This window comes from Aptenodytes forsteri, unplaced genomic scaffold (assembly GCF_000699145.1).
Source record: "Aptenodytes forsteri isolate BGI_AS27 unplaced genomic scaffold, ASM69914v1 Scaffold471, whole genome shotgun sequence".
NCBI lineage: Eukaryota > Metazoa > Chordata > Aves > Sphenisciformes > Spheniscidae > Aptenodytes > Aptenodytes forsteri.
This window is the reverse complement of record NW_008795862.1, coordinates 1,019,433-1,038,966: the sequence shown is the minus strand read 5'-3', so window position 1 is coordinate 1,038,966 and position 19,534 is coordinate 1,019,433. Positions and strand designations below refer to the sequence as shown.

The 19,534-nt window shown below is 39.9% G+C and overlaps 1 protein-coding gene across 3 annotated transcripts in view; it reads left to right on the top strand.

Moving 5' to 3' along the window:
* KDM4B (lysine demethylase 4B) overlaps positions 1-19,534 on the top strand; it is an 81,144-nt gene that overhangs the window by 4,861 nt on the left and 56,749 nt on the right. For 2 of the 3 annotated variants that reach the window (XM_009284048.2, XM_009284047.2), the window contains exons 4-5: positions 686-879; positions 18,204-18,253. In XM_009284048.2, coding sequence (XP_009282323.1) covers positions 686-879; positions 18,204-18,253 — 244 coding nt within the window. Of the gene's footprint in view, positions 1-685; positions 880-16,561; positions 16,827-18,203; positions 18,254-19,534 lie in introns of those variants that run through there. The other variant, XM_019473334.1, reaches the window with a different exon arrangement.

Genomic DNA, 19,534 nt, shown 5'->3' with positions numbered 1-19,534 from the left:
TGCATGCATATTAAGTACACTGGGGAAAAGGGGTGTGAAGGAAACCGTTTGTTTCCTTTTGGAGATTGTATTACTCTTCAGGCAATCTCAAGGTTAAAAATTTGTACCAGTTTATGTGACTTTCTCTGTTTCACATTGAAGTAGAGAAAACCAACTATCAGATTTACAACTTCCTTTTATTGCTCTTTCTGTTTAAATATTGATAATAACAAAACTGTCTTCCCTATTCTTTATCTGAAGCACTGAGCTGATGTAGAGGCTTCCGCCACTTTGGCTACATTGAAGTCTAGTGTTTCTCATCAGCTGATACATGTTCATCAGGTGAAGAACGTCTGGATGGAATATGTCATTGAGAGAAGTGCATTTTACCCTTAGTTTATCTTATGTTTATTAGTAGAACAGTTACTTAACGGTAGAGTATCATGTAGTACAAGTGCCTCTTCAGAGAACACATTTAGTGAGAAGCTAGTCATCAGTCCCTTTGCCACAAAGCAGTGGTAATGCATCCTTTTCACGGTTATTGATGAACACTAAAAGTAAGCTTCCTGGAAGCAGGTGGAATTCAATTAATGCAGGTAACACTAGGATATCCACATTTTAAGGCATTGAAGGGAAGCTGTGCACTATTATTCTGCTTAGCAAGTCCTGATATGTTCCAGTACAAAACATTTCTTTTGAATTACAGGATGTGGAAGAATGGAATATTGGCAATCTGAACACCCTCTTAGACATGGTGGAACATGAGTGTGGCATTATCATAGAAGGTGTAAACACTCCCTACCTCTACTTTGGGATGTGGAAGACAACATTTGCTTGGCATACAGAGGACATGGATCTCTACAGTATCAACTACTTGCATTTTGGGGAGCCAAAATCCTGGTAAGTGATAGAGTACGAACAGGTAGTGGCTGCGTACCTTTGCCCTCACTTAGAGACTGCTGCAATACCCTTTTCTGCAGATCTACCTAATTCCATCAGGCCTACTTAGTCTCTCACTTCCCCTTTTTTCCCCCTCTCCTACCCTACATTTGAAAGCCAGTTTTACTTTTTTTCATGCTGTCTTGTTCAGAGGCCCAATTCCTGACTTTCTAGAAAAGTAGCAGAATTAGGGAGACTTGTTGACGTCACAAGTAAAAACAGATTTCAGCACTTGGGGCTTTTTGGAAACTAATGCACAGGAGAGCACTCCCACTAATGTGGGAGAGCAAATGGTGATGGGAATGTGTGGATGCTTCAGATGCACTTTAATAGTGACAGACTGTTGTTCTTGCATTGTGCTGTAGGCAGGGAACATCTGTTACTTTAAGATTTCCATTATTTAAATGTGTAAATATGCTTATGACTCTAGGGACAAGGTAGGTCAAAGGGTTACTTTTTCATCGTCAATTCTTAGAATAACGATACGCATTTTTCAACACTGTTGATTGCATAGACTGGTTGGAAATAACTTTCCACAAAAATAATCAATAGATAAGGATGAAATTAAGAAGCTAGGAAATCTGGAATATGTTACCAAGAACTAGTCTGTCTTCTTTTTTTCTCAAGCCTCCTATTTAAAAGTATAACCAGAGAGACTTAGCAACCCAGAAGAGCTTTACTGAAGATCTTGATGTGACTAATAAATATTGACATTTGCGTGCAAATTAGAGCCTAAATGTCACTGTGAAGCTGGTGTCATTTTGCCCTGGCAGTGGCAGACAGGATCCTCCCATGTCTCTGCAATATGAGTCCCCAGTGACACCAAGTATCTCCAGGCTGTTAGTGCCTGTGGGCATATAAAAGCTACCAACAGCAAAGAGGCTGTAATGAATGGATGCAGTGTTCGTTTACAGTCTTGAAAAGGAGTGGAAGGAGGGGCTGAATCTGTAACGTTCAGCTATAGTCTTAATGTAAATTTTAAAAATCTTTCCAACGTGTCAGAAAATCTGTTTCCCCAGCATACCTGATTCTTAGTCTCCCTCTTTCAGGCAGATGCACAAGGATTTCACAGAATCTCTTATGATACCTCTGTTAAACAAGCCTGATCTCAAGAAACATATCTCTGGATTAGGAATGAAATGTGACACGCTCTCATTTTAGATGCTGTTGATTTTTTTCCTTCATCTTCAGCAGCAGTTCATCAAAACCGGTTTTATTCGGTCCCCATCTCCAGTAGGTGGTGCCACCAGCACACGAGAAGCACGCGCTCTCCTTTGCCCATACGGCGCGGTGACCGCCAGCAAAGCCGGTGTCTTCTCTGGCGTGGCGGTTTCAGCATGTCAGCACGCAAGAGTTGGCTGCTCTAAGAGTTGTACGAGCAACTGACCTGAGGTTTGCGTTAGGGTCATGCGATCATGGCTGTCTCTGACTGCTCCTTTCCTGCCTGTGTGTTAATCAGTTCTGCCTCATGTGTCTTCTGCTTGCTTTTTGTTCCGAGCCCAGAATAGAGGGTTATCTACTTCAAAAAGTAGAAATAAGAACAGATTACCTTGAAAAGAGAAGCTGGTTACAGTGTGACAATAATGGCTGTTCCACAAACTCTCACATTGTGAGCAAAAGGTAGAGAACAAATGTGAAATGAAGTATACACGAAGTATTTGTAGCCCAGCCTAAACTGTTTTTGTTCTTGCATGCATCTTAGGAGCTTTATGCTGTTGTTTGGTTGTCTTTTTTTTTTTTTTGGTTGGGGTTTTTTTTTAGTTTGGTTTTTTTTTTTTGAGTATTGTAGATAGAGTACGTGGATATCCACATATGGTGTATATCATAAGGATGATAAACTCATTGCATGAAGCTCTTGCCTCATCTTTACTAAACAGTGGGTTTTCCTTATGTCCTTATGTTTGCTGTTGTTTCTGTGGCAAATACGGATTGTATAGTAGAGAAACAAACAAAACAAACCTCCAAACAGTAAAACCCGAAACACATTTGTGTCGCATGTTTGTGTGGAGAGGTTAAGAATCAGAAAGAAGTGGAAATTGTAGATGGAAAACTGTATCTGGCAAATACCGGATCTTAAAAGTTCTTGGTAGCTTTTATTTCTGTCTGATCTTCTGAGGATTTTGGGGAGATGCTGGGGAACACCTCATATTCCCTTAAGAGGGATTTCAGTTGTTGAAGAGTTCAGTCGCTACTGCTTATAATTGGAATAGAGAAGAGAAATCCTAAAATCTTCTTGTAAAGGAGCTTAGGTGTTGCTGGGTAAAAATCAAAGCAGGAACATGCACTGCACCTCATGAGTTTTCAGTGGTTTTTCTTTTTTTTTTTTTTTAAAGGTACTTTTACCCCACTTAAAGAGGAGGGGAAGATTTTTATCCAGCCATTCTGTGTTTGTATAGTTCTTTTATAGTAACTAGTTCTATAAACCTTACATGGCTGGAGGAAAATGAGAATTTTGAGGACAGAGACCATGTTTTGGGCAAAACGTTTTCCCATTCAACTGAGTTTTCTTATATAGATGACAGTGTGTAACACAAAACTCGATGTGTTGTGACAGGATGCCACTGCTGGTTTGGCAGGCCTCTCTGCTGTTCCCTTAAGCATAAGGCAAGAGTCTGCCACTTGCCCAAGTAATTTCTTCCTTGTTCTTCACTATGACAGCTTCTGTTAATGAGTTCTCAAGCCCTTCTGTGAACAAGCATTGGCTTCTGAGGAGTAAATCCGAATAACCCTTTGAGCAGACCTGGAATTTTCCAGGTACCTGAGCAATCGCCCATTTTCTGGTTGTGATTGCAGTCATCCCAGAGCTCAGTTGGGGGAGCTCTTGGGCTTCAGTGATGAAATTCCAGTGGTGCAGCCTGGCTTTGCTCAAAGATGGCTAAAATGTTAGTTCTGTTTTTCTGGCACCACCTCTGTGGAAATTTCCCAGCTTCCTTCATCCTTTTTATAGACTCTTTGACTCTGACAGTGATCATCTTAGAAGCACCTCGGGGAATAGCAGGAGTGTGGAGAGTTACGAAGTCTACCAGTTTGGGGTTGAGCTCTAAAATAAGAGGCAGAGTTATTGTTTGGCTGTCAGAGATATTTATATAGTGAAACCAAGGACTCTGTATATTGGTAGTATTCTGCTTCAAAATTGTCTGTTAAAAACCGTAACTCTTTCTTCATGTCTCTCATAAATTATCTTAGGCTACTTTAATCCAGGCTGTGCAACGAAAGCCCTGCTTTGCAGGGTAGCGCGTAGGAGTGGTGAGAAGCCACCAGCTCTGTTTCCTTGTGACGGCAAGGTGTGAAAGGAATCGGGCCGATTGAGGTTGCCTCCCAGACCTCATTCAAGTGGGTTCTATAAGACATCTCTGTTTATTTGCTGTGGAAGGGGTGAAGCACCTTCTCAGGGAAGTCTGGATGATATGTTCAGACCATGAGAAGCCACCTCAGTAGACAAAGATAAGCTGAGAATCTGTCTCATGGGTCAGGGAGGATAGTTACTGAAGTATGATTTCGTACGTGTCTTTCATTTCTGTCTTTGGAATTTTGGGTTATACCTCTTACAAAACAGGTGCTTTGGGGACCGTTGGAATTACAGTTAAAATAAATGTCTGTGGCTCAACAACTGAAGATGGCTTCTTTGTGCAACCTAATGAGCATCTGCTTGGTCATACAACTCCTTGATTAATGTGTGTCTCTGTCACTGCAGAGAAGTCCTGCTGCCAGCACGTTCTGGTACTGTTTCCACAAGCAGAGTAGAACAGGCTGCAGCAATGTGAGTTGTCTACACAGAGTTGTGTCGCTGGGGATGCAGGTTAAAAAACTGTTCAGCGCTAAGTGAAGTACTTGAGCAGTAAAGGGTCATCCAGTGATGAGGGAGAGGAAAGGGGGTAATGGAAGACAGCTTTTTTTCTGCTTCCAGTCTCGTTAGATTTATCCATGCCTGTAGATTGCAATGCATTTATTTCTTAAATTCTGTTTTGTTGTACCAAGAAGAATGAGCACTGTTACATGTCTTTAGCCATAATGGTTGCTGCTGCAAAGATACCCGTATTGCCCCTTTCGGGTTATACTTGCCTCGTATCGAAGATGATAATCTTTTCTGATGCGCTGTTTCTCAGGCGTATGCATCTGGTCTACATTGTAGTCACACTGTTGTTGTTTTTAACTGGAAAATCAGTCTGACAGGCTGAAGAGGTAGCATGGAAGGTGTGGGCACTTTCCATCAAACATATCAGGAATTGGGAGCTGTTGTGTAACTTCACGTTAAGCTTCTCAGGCAGGGAGCTGCCAGATTGAGTCTCTTGCTTGCTTGTTTCTCAAATTACAATAAAATGTCCCTTTCCCATTAGTAGTTTAATTACAACCTTTTCATAGTCTGTCTTCAGTTTTTTTCAAAAGTTTGAATGTATTTCATTTGCAGCCCTATATTAAACCTCTTGTGGTAGGAGTTTTTACTGTATCAATTATACATATTATGTATAATTACCTTATACATTCATATGCTGAGATCTAAAATAGAGCATATTGTCAAACGATGCTAACAGAAGACTGATTTTTATAATGACAGAAGCAACAAAACTGAATGCCAAGCCTCATACTTCATGGTTATTATGGCATTTTATTGAGGAACGTATGCATCTCAGCCCTTGCAATTTCAAAAGCGTATTTTTAAACACTGCGATACTCCACCATCGCTTTGTTTCTTCTCTCTAAAAATGTGCAAGACCCACCTTGAGGGCTTCCTGTGGTACGGAAGTGCCGAAGGAAACTTTAAATCTCAATAATGTGAATTTGATGGATACGCTTTGGAGGTGTAATGTCTCTATCTTGTTTTGTCAACACTGTAGCACCTGACTGGGTAATAAGGTTATTTTTCTCAGATATTTTGTGACTTATCTTGCTGTATAGTAACAATATTTAATATACCTTCTGTAAGTACTAATGGGATGTTACACTGTATTCTTTCTCTCAGAAACTGCAGGTGTTGAACCAGAGTGACACTGAGGATGGTAATTGATTTTTATAAAATGTCCCTGTTTCCTTATCATGTTGGATGTTTAATCCCCTTTAATTAAAATAGGGAGCCAGCTTTAGCTTTTAAGTTATATGGTCTCCTCTCCAAAACATTCCCTTGCTGAAAGTGGATCATGCCTAATCTGTTTGACTTTGATATCACAGAGTACACTTTATGCCAGAACAGCAGTTTATGTGGAATTAAGGACAAATTACCAAAGGAACTTTAAAATAATATGAGTCATTGAAAGCACTGGTCACAGATACAATTACATTTTAAAAAACACTTCTGGAATTCTGTCTTGTAAAAGTATTAAGATTGCTTACTTGAAAGTAGAGTTACCTGAAAACTTTGTTGGTTAAAGTATTTTAGAATTTCTGCTTTCTTTCCTCTGGGTGTCTAGCGAGGTTCCCTGTGTAGGGTAAGTCTGTCTGTAGGAATTGAGAGAAAAAAGTCCATGGGAGGACTTGCTTGTAACATCTACAGTTTAATACATTTGCAGTATCTGTAACTGATGCCACCATCAATAGGGAAACCTTACATTTTCTAACAGTGATATGATGGGGAGATTTAAAGCAAGACATGATTGTTCCCCTGGGAGAGGTTTGTGAAAGGAGCCCTCTTTATTCTCAGCTAAAAGCATATACTAAAGCAGCTGCAGATACGAAGTGCTGAGGATCTCACTGCTGATTTTATTTTTCATTGTTGTCTTAGGGGGTATTGCAGCTGTCTTAGTCAGAACTGCTGTCCTGTTCTCCCCCCACGACAGAAAATGTTAATCCCTGGAAAACTATCATGGGGAAAGAAAATGACCTAATACGGTCATGGAGCTGAACTCTTCCAGCTTCTCTCCTTCATCGTTTTCAGTGCAGGATGCTGGGTCCTTATCCCCATTTCCCCGTGTGGTATTCTGCACCATCCCTCTACTTTAACACGCTCTCACATATGTTGCAGTTTGTTGCAAGCTTGATGTAATCTCATTTAAAGCAGCTGGGTTTAATGTTTGATACTGAGTTGTATGGCAGCAGGGGGGAAGGGCACTTGTCCCTTGCATCATTTATTGCCTTCTAACTATTACGTTCCCTTAGGGGGCCATTGCACAAGGCGGTTGAATTGCTGAATTGATCAGATGTGATTATAAGTCTTGATTATTGGGATCTCGGTAACCCTTGCACCCTGGAGATCCTGTGGGTTTCTTAAAGCCAGGTTAGCTGGAATCTCATATGCATTTTGCCCTTGAGGGAACTGAGGACTCTGAATTTGTTACACTATGGCTTCCTATTTTGCTCCATACAGAGAATATTTTTTCCCTGAGTTTTACTTTTCCTATTTCTTGGTGTTAGGGAATTCAGAAGAAGATTCTGCAGCCTTTGCTCCCTTGATCCCCAAGGTCTGCATCAGCCTTCCATGCGAAGTGTGTGGGGTTGCCTTGCTCTTAAATGTGTGCACACATTTGCAGTTTGTGTGTTCCACTCCTGACAGTAGAGATTTATAGGCTTGTTGGGGTGGAGCGGGGGGAGAAAGGAGGGGCAGGGGAAGGCCATTTGGCCGTGATGGGCTCCTTGCAGCTCACAAATTTCCTTCCTGCCTCTGCTATCCCATGTAATCTGTTTTACAGCTCTGCAGTTTTGGATGGAGAAAGAGTAGAATTTATGGTGATGGTTGATTTATAGATTAACTGCAACACCATTTGCTCTCAGGCAGATTTGGCAAAGCAAGACCCTTTTCTGTTGATAAAAGGGACAGAGGAAGGAACAGTGATATTCATTAAAAGAAATAAAAGGAAAGTGAGATAAAGTATGGCCAGGCAGAACAGCTTTTCACTCTCCTACCTCTTCCAAAACTGTTAGGTGAAAGCTGCTTTGGAACAGGCTTTCTGCATTGAGAATCTGTGTGCATGTTGATTTGCTCCGAGATTCATGAAAGGAGTGATATATTGAGATGCAGAGTTGCATCCCCCTGTAATTCACTGATAAATGAGAGCAGTGCAGCAGTGAGTTATTAATACAGCCTTTCAAGCTTCATATACCGCAGTCATTAGTTAATCAATACAAACCACCCTGTACTACTAATATGCAAACAAGCCTTCCTCCAGGCTCCCCTCAGGTCTGAGGGGTACTGTTTGTCCTGGAGGTGGTGCTGTGGGTGAAGGATGATGTAAATCTCATGAGAAAGGGAATGATGCTAGCTGATAGTCTGCTTTAAAAATCCAAGGGATCGACATATTGTATAGAGACTGTGTCTTGGGCAACTGGAGTGGTTTTAATGTGGTTAAGTCATCAAACCAAACTATATGGAGAGTTATGAGCTCTGACTTGTGTTATGTGGATTATCTTCCCAATCAGGTGCCTGCAACTGGAATAGTGGAGATTTTTCTTTTTAATAGACTTAGATTTTTGTTGTGTTTTATTATGCCGTTGTAGAGAGATTATTAAAAGATAATTTTTGCAATGCAGAGGAGGCACGATATTCTGGGGAGGTAGGACTCACGTGTTGCCTTTCTTCATTCACCCTCATCTAACTTCGAGAGAAAATGCCATGAAGATCAAGCCAGACTCTTGGACTGATGGGATCAACTACAGAACTTGTCCGAGGAGGGACTGTTGCTCTGTAAGAGAACAGATGAAATGAACCCAGCCAGCCAGCTGGCTGCCCATACCCATTCAGTCTCCTTCCTCCTTTCACTCAGCTCTGTTCTGTATGTGTATTTCCCCCTCCAAAGTCCTCTTCTCTTTCTGTTTCTTATTCTTGTCTAAATCCACTGCAGAAGACATGGGATTAGTACATACTTTGCTGCCATTTTAGTTTTCAGTCTGTGCATTTTATGTCCATCTTTACTGGGCCTGTTTAGTTAGTTTGTTGAAATTATAAACTCTTAGAGGTTGGGGTTCATCTGTGAGTAGTTGTACCTAACCTAGCAAAGTGGAGATCCTTCCGATCTATGGTTCGTCTCTGCACCTTTCCAGAATGATCTTGGAAGATGGTAATGCTGATCTGTGATCACATCCTCATTTTTACAGCGGTGTCTTCAAGTGGGCTCCTACTCCACTGACACAGTGTTTAATGCGTGTACTGCTGCCAGCACTAATAATTCATCACAGCTCAGTAGTCCCAGTCTGGATTGAGAGAAGCGTGTCTTTGATCCAAGAAGGCTCTTGCTGCAACTCATTCTTGCGTTTTGAAAGTGTCTGCTCAAAGCTCAGGCCTGATTTGAAATGAAGATCTATGGAAGTCTGACAGGATCACAGATCGGTTATAATAACTGAGGCTTTTGAACAGTGCACTCTGCCACTGAGACAACATGGGAGGGAGATGTGCTTCCATGCTTCATATAACTCTTTCAGTCTGATCTGACTTGGGCCCTGTGGGAGAATGAGCTTGCAAATTCTGGCTTGGCATGGTGCTGAAAGCAGGGGTTGGAAAGACCAGAAGGAACCAACGGTGGTACTGCAGAGCTTTGTCTTTATTCACATTTTGTTAACGCATTGGCAGAAATCAGCGGGGATTTTTTCTTTACTCAGCAGAGAAAATTGACGTTGGGTGATGCCAAGTGCAATACAAGTGTAGTTTAAAATAACAGAAGCCTATAGTAATGACAATACTTAAATAGCACTCTGCCTCGTCTGAGTGCTGTGCAATTGTTAACTAGTTAATGTTCTAAGTAATATATATGCTGGGTTTCTATCCACTTCATTTGTAACTGGCCAATCAACATGACAAAGGGGATCAAGTAGAAGAAATAAAGGAAACTTTACAAACTGTGTTACTGATCTTTATCAAATCTTGGCTATTAACACTTCTAGCTTTGATGCTGACAAGAGCATAGGCGCTAACTTCAAAGTAGTAACTGTAGTTTGAAACAATGCAGCGTGATGGATGAGAAGCATTAAACCTTTGGAATAGTTTTTTTTCCTCAAAAAAGAAAAGTGTGTGTGCGTAGAGGCACTGCACCTCTAGCACAAGAGGTTTCCTAATCCAAAAATACCTTTCATTACTAGTGAGCAGATTTCTTTTGTTCTGCTGTAGGCAATTATCCGTATTTTTTTTCCAAAAGCAGTGAGCAGGAGCGTACGTGTGCCTGTGCCCAGTAAAGGAGGCAGCTCTCACAGGCCAGTTGGTACAAGATAGGAACATCTGTGATCTCCCCTGGTTACCTTTGCAATGAGGTATTTTTTTAGAATATAAGATCTTTGAAGCATAATCATCACTTTTTTTTATATTTGTACAGTATCCACTACAAAAAGCAACAGTAATTAATCATCACTTTTTTTTATGTACAGTATCCACTACAAAAAGCAACCAGTAATTAATAATCTGATTGCCAGGTTTGGGAAATAAATCTGAGTTGAACAGGTTTTTCAAAACAAATAACGGAGAATGGCAAGGGGATGAACATTGTAGTCATTCATCTCTGTTGAATTGTATACTAATTATCTTCTTGGCCAAACTGAATGAATAAATGATTTCATAATGTTTTTCCCAAAACACCTTTTCTTAGTAAAATACCCCCTTCATACTGCTCATTCACTGCATGCAGAAGCAGACTATGGGTTTATTTGGTATGTGTGGAAGGAGAGTTGTTCCAATGTGATTTGTAATTTTGTGCTTTGTGCCTGGCGTTTGTTGCTATGAAGCTAACTGGACTGGTACATTGATAGTCTTTCCAAGAGCAGATGGTTGTTCATATTAAACTCTCTGTTTTAAAATAGTATTTAAAAATTGCATTTGAGTTCTGGAAAATTCTCCTTTTTGTATTCATTGAGTTTTGGGTTTGTGAAACACTGTGAAAGTAGCCAGTTGCTCAGTTGTTTGTGCAAATGTTGTAGTTACAAGTTCGGGTGTACCCCTTGAAAATTCATATTGCTTTAAAATCAGAATTTTCAAAAGCTGCTGTCTAATGTCACTTCTTGAAACTAATGTCTCTTTAACACTATTTCTAGCTCATGGCAACTTTAAGGGTTAAAGAGTCTTTTAGCAGTATGTGATTGGCACAAGTTAGATTTGACTCTCATCTTCCAGTGGTCAACCCATAAGGATTTGATCCCAGCTCCAGAGTGACCCGAGATATTCTGCCCATCCTTATTGGAAAACAAATGGACAGTTTGCAATTGCACAAACTTGAGTTTCTTAAGGGAAGGAGGAAGTTTCTCATCATGCTTACTATTCTGTTAGCAGCAAAATTGCTTGCCATTTCTTCATATTGTGCTTGGCAATGGGGTTGATAATTAGGCAGCTAGGAGCTTGGAAAAGAGATCTTATCGAGTGACATTGGCCCTGTGGTGTAAGTGCTGAGAATGCTTACTGTTACCCAGGCCCTTTCTGAGCAGGTTTTGTCCTGATTTTCTTCCTGTGCTGGTTCCCAAAGGACTGTATTTGAGCAGCTGTCTGCAGAGCTCATTTTTCTCCGAGCTTTAGAAGACAGGTTGATTTGGTGTGTTTGTGTGGTTGTAATCTTGTTCTGTCATTACCTATTTACTCCTTATTATGGCTCTTTGAGCAGATACTCCCCAGCCTCTGTGTTTATCTTTTTCCCTATGTGTATTTCAATGAAAATGTCATTATTTGAAATCATTGACACTGCTGGTTAAAGATACTGAATTCCATCATCTATTGTCCTGTAAAATGATCCATTAAAGATAAAACTGCAGACATTCGATAAAGGTTTTTTCCTAGGAACAAGGAGCTCTGTGATCTGTGTGTGATCTTATCTCCAGAGCACGTGTTTGCATTCTTGATGTAAAGGAGCCACAAAAGAAGGGGACAGATGAGGGAGGCCGGAGGTTTTCCTTTCCACACGGTGATCTTGAGAAGGGAAACTGGATACTTAGAGCAAATTCACTGTGGGGTAACCTCAGGTATTGGTGAGGAGAAGGAGAAAGGGAGTTGATTTCTGTCTTTTAACAGACTGGGGGGGAGATTAAACATGGAGGAAAGTAAAGGTGACAATGAAAAGGAGGGAGATGACAGCGCTATCGACGAAGGAACAATCCATTCTTCTTGTTGAAATGCCTTTTTTTTCATGCAGGCTGCAGAACAGTTTAAAAATAGTGTGGAAAAAGTTCAGTTGCTCTGAACTTTACTTTGACACTGCTAGGAGATGTAGTATTATAAATACTTTACCTTGAGGAAAAATTAGGCCTTCGAAGCAGGATATGAACTTTGCAAACGAGGGACTACCCTGTAGGTAGTGGTGGTTCTTAATGGCTTCTATTGGGTGATAAATATTCTTGATAGACTAAGGGGTTTTCTTTGGAGGCATTGCTGCTGTCATGGGAGTTAAAGATGTTGAAGGTCAGGGTTCAGATTATGCATTTATGGACACACTTTGTCTTATAGAGATTGAAATAATAGCTTTTTATTCTGCCTGTCATGACTGAGAGTAGGTTGGCATTTGAATCTTCAAAGGGTCAGTATTCTTGGCACAACTAAATCTGCTTTGAAGACAGATAACTAACCCCCAGCTTGACACATGGTCCTAGGCATTTTAAATGTGCTGTTCCCTTTTTGTTTCTGTTCCTTATTTCAGTAATTATAGTGTGTTAAACTGTGTGGGGCCTGTTTGGCCAGACCTTGTGCAGACACTGTGAAATTAACTTTCTTACCTTCTCACGTGAATCGGACTGAAGTGACATTTCCAAAGCCTTGTGGTTGAACCTCCTCCTGCCCATGGTGCCCAATCTCTAGTAGAGAGTGGGTGCATGAGATTTAGTAATCTAATCGCTGCCTAATTGCTCTGTGTTGGTGCAAGGAGAGGCTGACATGTAATGAGGTGGGGAGGCAAGGTGGTGTAACTATCAAAAACTCTTGTGTATGTGTGACAACTGTAGAAAGAAAAGGTCTTGGAAGCTTTGGGGGGAGTTTGAACTAAGGGACAGGATGGTCTGGTCCTCTGCCAAAGCTAGTGGTAGCTTCAGGTGAGAACAGTTCTTCTTAAACGGAGAGAAACCAGTGGAGGATTGCCTTTGTTATAGTTAAAGTTTTTAATAGCTTTCAGTGGCCAAGGAGAAGACAAAATTGAATTGCATGCCCTTTGAAGAAGCAGCGGTGAGAACAGAATCTGAGCTAGACTGGAAAGTCCCTGAAGAGCACCTGATGCTGGAAACTGTTGCTGCTGTAGTGAATTCCCCGTTATGTCATCTCTTAATGGCTTCTAAACTGGTCCTTGTATCCCAGGATGGTCTGTCTGCTCTTTTTTACTGACACACTCATTTAATTCTTAACTCACAAGACATTTGCTTATTTATTTTCATTGTTTCTGGTAATAATTCTAAACCATTAGAGGGGAAAATTGTATTCAAAAATGCTGTTTCACACTTTATTTGTTTGATGATTTAGAGCGATAGAAAATAGCACATTTGCTGGCTTTTATAGTCTGATAATTATCCGCATCCATCAAGCCATTCCAGGGGAATAAACAAAACACCAAGAAAATTACACTATTAATGACATCCTTTTTGGCAAGTAGGAAGGATCTTTCTTTTGTGTTAAGGATAAAAAGGGGACTGTCCAGTTAAACTTATGGTAACAAAAGGAAACTACCACTGTAGGGAAATGATTATCTAACACATCTGTTGCTTTGGGGCAAATGCCTTCTGGACCCGTGACCCTGATGTCTGGTAATTACAGTCAGAATCAGTTTTGAAGGATACTCAAGAACTCAGAAAATTACATGGAAGTAGAGATCAGAAATGCTGGAATTAGGTTTCGTGAAAAAAGTTTGGAAGCTGAAAGTCTTTCGGGTAGAACAATAAGTTCCCTATTTGTAGAAGTGATACTTAATCCATTTCAGGGACCTGCTTTTGTTTTGGTAGAAAGAGTAGAAAAAGGTAATTTAAAAGGATCAGTATATTACTTTCAGATTGTTGACTTCGGAGTAAGATGACATTTGAGTCATACAGCTATAACTTTTTTTATCTCAAGTTTTTTTTTTCCTTGTTCTGTAAATCTTGTGTTCCCTGGCAAAGCAGCAAGACATTATTCATGCTGTAATCCTACAAATTGCTGAGTGTCAGGTTTTCAAGTTAAGCTTGGCCCTTTGTCTTGGTCAACCACTGCAAGGCTGACCCTTGGAAGTACAGACTGAAGGCATTCGTCCCTCTGTTTGTTTTCAAGCCCAGTTTCTTGGAAGTTTGATATGTCTTAAAACAGTTGCTGGTTTAGCACTATTTATGTAACTTCGCTTTTATTGGGGAACCAGGTTGAACCAGAAGGTACAGATTCTGCACTTGAAGCAGTGGCTCAAGGTCAGCTTTTTTGGCGCTGTTGTGTTTTCTGTCGGCTGTTGCAGATGTTTTCTCTGAAGCAGAAGTAGTCTATAAAAGGACAGTTCTTAAGCAGGGCTGTTAAAATATTTATGTTGCCACCACCACTTCCCTTTAGTTTAGGTTGTTTGGGGCAATGGAAAATCCTTGCGCCATCTTTGCTGTGGTTAAAAGGAAGTGTCTGCTCAAGGCTGGATCAAAGTTAGTCCTGCTCTACTCCTAATTCAGTTTTCACCAGGCAGAGGGATGTCATGAAACTGCTTCTGTCAACAGGGGTGAAGCATCAGACAGTTCTCAGTCTGATAGTCTTGACACAGCCCAATTCAAAATCTTTCATGGATACCGTAGTCCATTTTCGCCAATTGATATCAAAGTGGTGTTTTGCTTGTTCTGAGGTTTTTTCTTCTCTTCCCTTGTCTTTGTGGAATGCATTTGTGCTATGATCTGAATGGGACAGAGAAGGGAAGCAGCTTTACATGCATTTTGATTTTTTTTTTTTTTTTCTTCTCCATTTTTTAAGATTTTGGTAGGGTGGGTTTTGGTTTTGGTATTTTTCCAGAGGAAACCTACTACATTGAGTATTTGGGCTGGGGTACTAAAGGAAAAAGAACCGTGCTGTTTGATGAAAGAAGTATTCATAGTGATGCATATAGGAAAGGAAATTATTGGGTACGCTTTACCATACATAATCTTGTCAGTTGTCTCTGGAATTAAAGATATTTTGCTGTCAATCTGAGCCCCGCGCTTTCCATTCCTTTTTTTTTTTTTTTTTTTTTTTCTTCTCCATTTTTTAAGATTTTGGTAGGGTGGGTTTTGGTTTTGGTATTTTTCCAGAGGAAACCTACTACATTGAGTATTTGGGCTGGGGTACTAAAGGAAAAAGAACCGTGCTGTTTGATGAAAGAAGTATTCATAGTGATGCATATAGGAAAGGAAATTATTGGGTACGCTTTACCATACATAATCTTGTCAGTTGTCTCTGGAATTAAAGATATTTTGCTGTCAATCTGAGCCCCAGCCTGTGGGTGCAAGAGGGATGGTAACAAATCGTACTGAATGACAGTATTTTGTCAGGTCCCTCAGTCAAGGATTTTTGTCCCCAACAAGTCCCTGGCCATATTTCATAGTGAAAGCAGGAGGATGGTACCATAAGGTCGTACACAAAAGCCAGCCCTTCGTGGATGTTTATATGCTCAATAACAGTACTCCTTTGATTGCAGCAATTTCTAATCTTCCCATGTCGCCTCCATTGTTATTCTACCTTGTAATCAATCATTTTATGTCTAGATTGAGCTAGCTAGCTCAATCTGTGCAATACTTGCAGAAGCCTTCTGTTTCTGTTACTGGTTTTAAATAACAGCCCAAATTCTTTCTTTATTGCCTATCTTTGTGTAAATCAGTCAGATTTGGGAGTGTAACTTAAAGCAGAATTTGACCTGCTTTTAATTCTCTTCTGCGGTTAATTTTGTGAATTCCTAAGAATAAATGTATAAGGATGTATAAGTTCTGCTTCCTAAAAGACTGGCCCGAACAAAAAAGTTAATTTCTAAAATTGGAGTTGGCTATTACCAAGAGGCTGTTCTGTGGTAGGGTATTCTGATTTGTATATTGTTACATATAGTTCTTTTTTATAAGCTGGAAATTCCTCCTCTCTTGCTGGTTTCTATCCAAGCAAGTCCTTTTTCTTTGTCTCTCCATGGACTGTTCTCTAAAGCTCAGCTTGGCTTTTTGCAGTCTGCAGTTTCCGATAACACAATAACCATGTTCCAATGTATTAAACTTTTAACATCCTCAAGATTCAATTAATCTTATCTTTACAACTCCCAATTACAGGCACTAATTAAGTGAAGGTTGCATTGTAGACTGGGGATATTACATTAATCATGGGCAGCCTTGTAACCATAAATTAGTTCTTTCCCAATCCTTCAGCATTTTTCCCAGAAGGAATGGAATGTCTCATTTCCCTGTTTTAAGGGACATTAATCCCACAAAGGAGCTTTGGATCGGGATTAGTTTTATCACATTTATGTAAGTGATGAATGGTCTTTGTAAAATGAAAGCTACTAGCTTTGTCCCAGACAAATGAATTGTTTGATAATTATGCAATTTAAGGCACTGTCAAACTTTGGTCAGAGGGTGTTTGGAGCCTATTGCTATATTTATTATTTTACAAGATTAGGTGCTACATAGTGTTTTCCCTTAGATTTTTTTTTTAAGCCATCAGTTTAAATCGGCTTAATGTCTAAATCTTGAAGCATCCTGTGTATGATTTCTGTCCTTTGTTATCCTTTCTAACCTGCCAGACCACAACAGGTAAATTTTGGTTTGGTACAAAAGCAATACGGGATATGACTTCTGTCTGTTTCTCCTTACATTGTAGATAAACTTTAGACTTGAAAATTGAGAAGCTGAGCAAGGGGACTGGCTGAAAGTCCTCTAAAATCAGGTGTATTTTGAGAGATCCTATCATAAGTAGAGCAATACTGTTTACCTGTTGTTGAGATCGTGCAGTTGCCTGCTACAATATCCTGTTTTCAGCTTGTTATAATGAGACATGATGGTTTTGACATCTTTATTGGAAATAACAAAAATAATGCATTTTTTATTACTCACATTGAACAAAACTTATAGCTGGTAATAAATGTCATTCTCACAAATGTAAATTTTCAGAAGTCTCTTTTACAAAAAATGGTATGAGAGCCACATTTAATTTGGTGCAGTATGTAAACAATAATTTACAAAATTCCATTGGCATTATTATGTGTGTCATCATGTTAAACATGTCTAAGTGTATCATGGTATTTAGTTACCTCGTTATAACCCGAACCCATAATATCTTTGTTGCCTGATTTTTTGCTTCTGTGAATACTGAGGTAGTATGGCTTCAAAGCAGTAAGGTAACTAACAACTTTTGGGGAAGAAAACCAACCATTTGAAACTTTCCTGATTTTTTTAAAATAAACATCACACACAGCACTGTTTCTGCAACTATTAGTAGCTTTTTTGCAATTTTTTCCAAGTTGTTTCTAATGACTGCATTGCATTAAAGCACACTGAAGTGTCCAAATTGCCTGTAAAAAACCAGAAATTTCTTGTTCTTAACTTTCTGAAGCGGACTGAGCACGTATGCAGCAGTCATCAGTGGTTGCACACACAAATGAGCTCAGTGGAAGGCTTCTGAATGGTAGAAATGAACGGTCTTCGTTTTTTCTATAACCTAGCGTATTATCTCTTCACGTGGCAAAACTGGTTTAGAAGTAGGACTGTTGCTGTTTTCCAATGATCACAGCAGAATATCGCAATTAGGCTTGTGTGTGACTTTAGGCAGTTGATTGTTTTTCCAGAACTATGTCCAATACTTTGCACTTGTGGAAGAAAAACCCATTTCAGTCAAATTCTTTTGCACTCTTTTTACCCCTAATCATACAAAACTGTCTTTAAAAAGTGTAGGAGTTGTTCCGTATACCCTTTGAATAAAACAAAAAAGGTTTGCACGGAGTTTTCTTTGGAAAAATTTATCTTCATTTGCTGTAGATATGCCAATGTACACAGACCCTCCTTCACACCTTCTCAGCCCATCCAAAATTTCTTGCGTGTTAATCTTTAGCACAGCCTCATGGTTTTATTTTGCAGATATCTTTCCAGTGGAAAACGTACCTGCTGTTCCCTGTGCTGATTTATTTCTGTTTTTTCCAGTGCTGTATCATCACTTTGCCTTCTTCGTTCTCCTTCTACCTTGTGAAGTCCTGTGATGCTGTTTAAAAAAAAAAGCAGGAAAATAGCACACATCATATAACATGTCTAAGGGCTTTTATTAAAATACTGGCTTTCTTCCATGTATTATAATTATGTGTTACTGATACCTTCCAGACTTCTAAAATTTTGATTTTATTTCCAGACATTAATTGTAGGCGTGGTATGCTAAAAGTTATGACCACATTTGTTTCTAGCCTTTTTCTTTCACTGTTTTCGGGTTATAGTGTGATTTTAATTTTTTTTCTTTTGTGTTAACTTTCTCCTAGGTATGCCATACCTCCAGAACATGGCAAGAGATTGGAACGCCTGGCGAAAGGTAAGCTTTGCTTCCTTCTGTGTTTGGAAAAACACATGGGTGTGTTCTCAGTGAAAACTGAAACATCCCAGGGGAGAATCCTACCCTTGATTTTTAAACGGATTGATAAAGAATTGACATTGAACTGGCTGTTACAGTTTATTCTTGCAAGAGCTGCTTGTTGAACCTGCTGCATTGGTATAATAGCTTCAGAGTCAGAAAACTTGTCAGTGAATTTTCCTACTAGTGCAACTGTTTTCTCAAAGCCTCGGTCTTCTGACACACCGTGACCCTAACTAAAATTGATAGGAAAAAACCTTGAATTTTGAGGCATTGAGACCAAATGCTTCCATGTCTGGGAAACGGGTCTAATAAGAGACCCATCATTCATCCCTGCGTGTAATATGAGGTTTGTCACAGTGAGGTGAGAACTGTTGCTCCAGTTGTGTGGAGTGCAGACTGGGGGGACTTCTGATACCCCCATACACACGTCCTGCAGGGAAAAAGGGTGGTAGGAACTATTCTTTCTTCCTACACTATCAATGTTACATATACAGTATTAGTATTGATTACTTTCAGTCAAGTAGGAAAGCGCTTACAAATTCAGCAACAGCATTCATGGAGAATAGCTAGTGGGGTTCTCAGTTCAGTCTATAATGATACACACTGTATTTGGTCGCTTTCTTTTTATTCTAGCCTCATCCTCCTTTATCTTTTCAGTACAATAGAGGCCATCTTTAAAAAAAGAAAAAGGGGGTGGGGAAAATAAAGAGCAGGGCTAGCTCGAGCTGTGATAAACTTCTACCTCGTGCCAGGCTGTCTGTAAATTTTTGGCCTTACAAAGCACCAGCCTCAGCTGCTGAAAACCTTGGGTATGAGTTCTTGCCTGACTACCTGCCAAGGTCGTCCAGTAAGCAGCCGCCCGCCCCCACCACGAGCAGCAAGTGCAGACTTCAGCGTCCTGTCCTTGGCATTTCTGCTGATTTCCAGTTGGTAATGCTGGAAGCTTCAGGGAAGATGTCTGACTGCAGTATATATTTTTTAATTTGTTGATATTGTGTTTGGTTTTTGTTGCTATTTTCGTTCACTTGCAAATGTTCTAAACACTGCCCAGCTAAAAAAAGCTCCTGTCCCAGAATAATTAACTCAAAATCCACATGTTTCATCTTCAGTGAGGCATACTTTGACAATTTAAATCTGTTGTTGAAGTTAGTGCAGCAGAAGCAGGCAGGAAAATCTGGAAGACTCTATTCTGAGGCAAAATAAAAAAACGTTCTGATACTGTTTTTCCAGAAAGTAGGC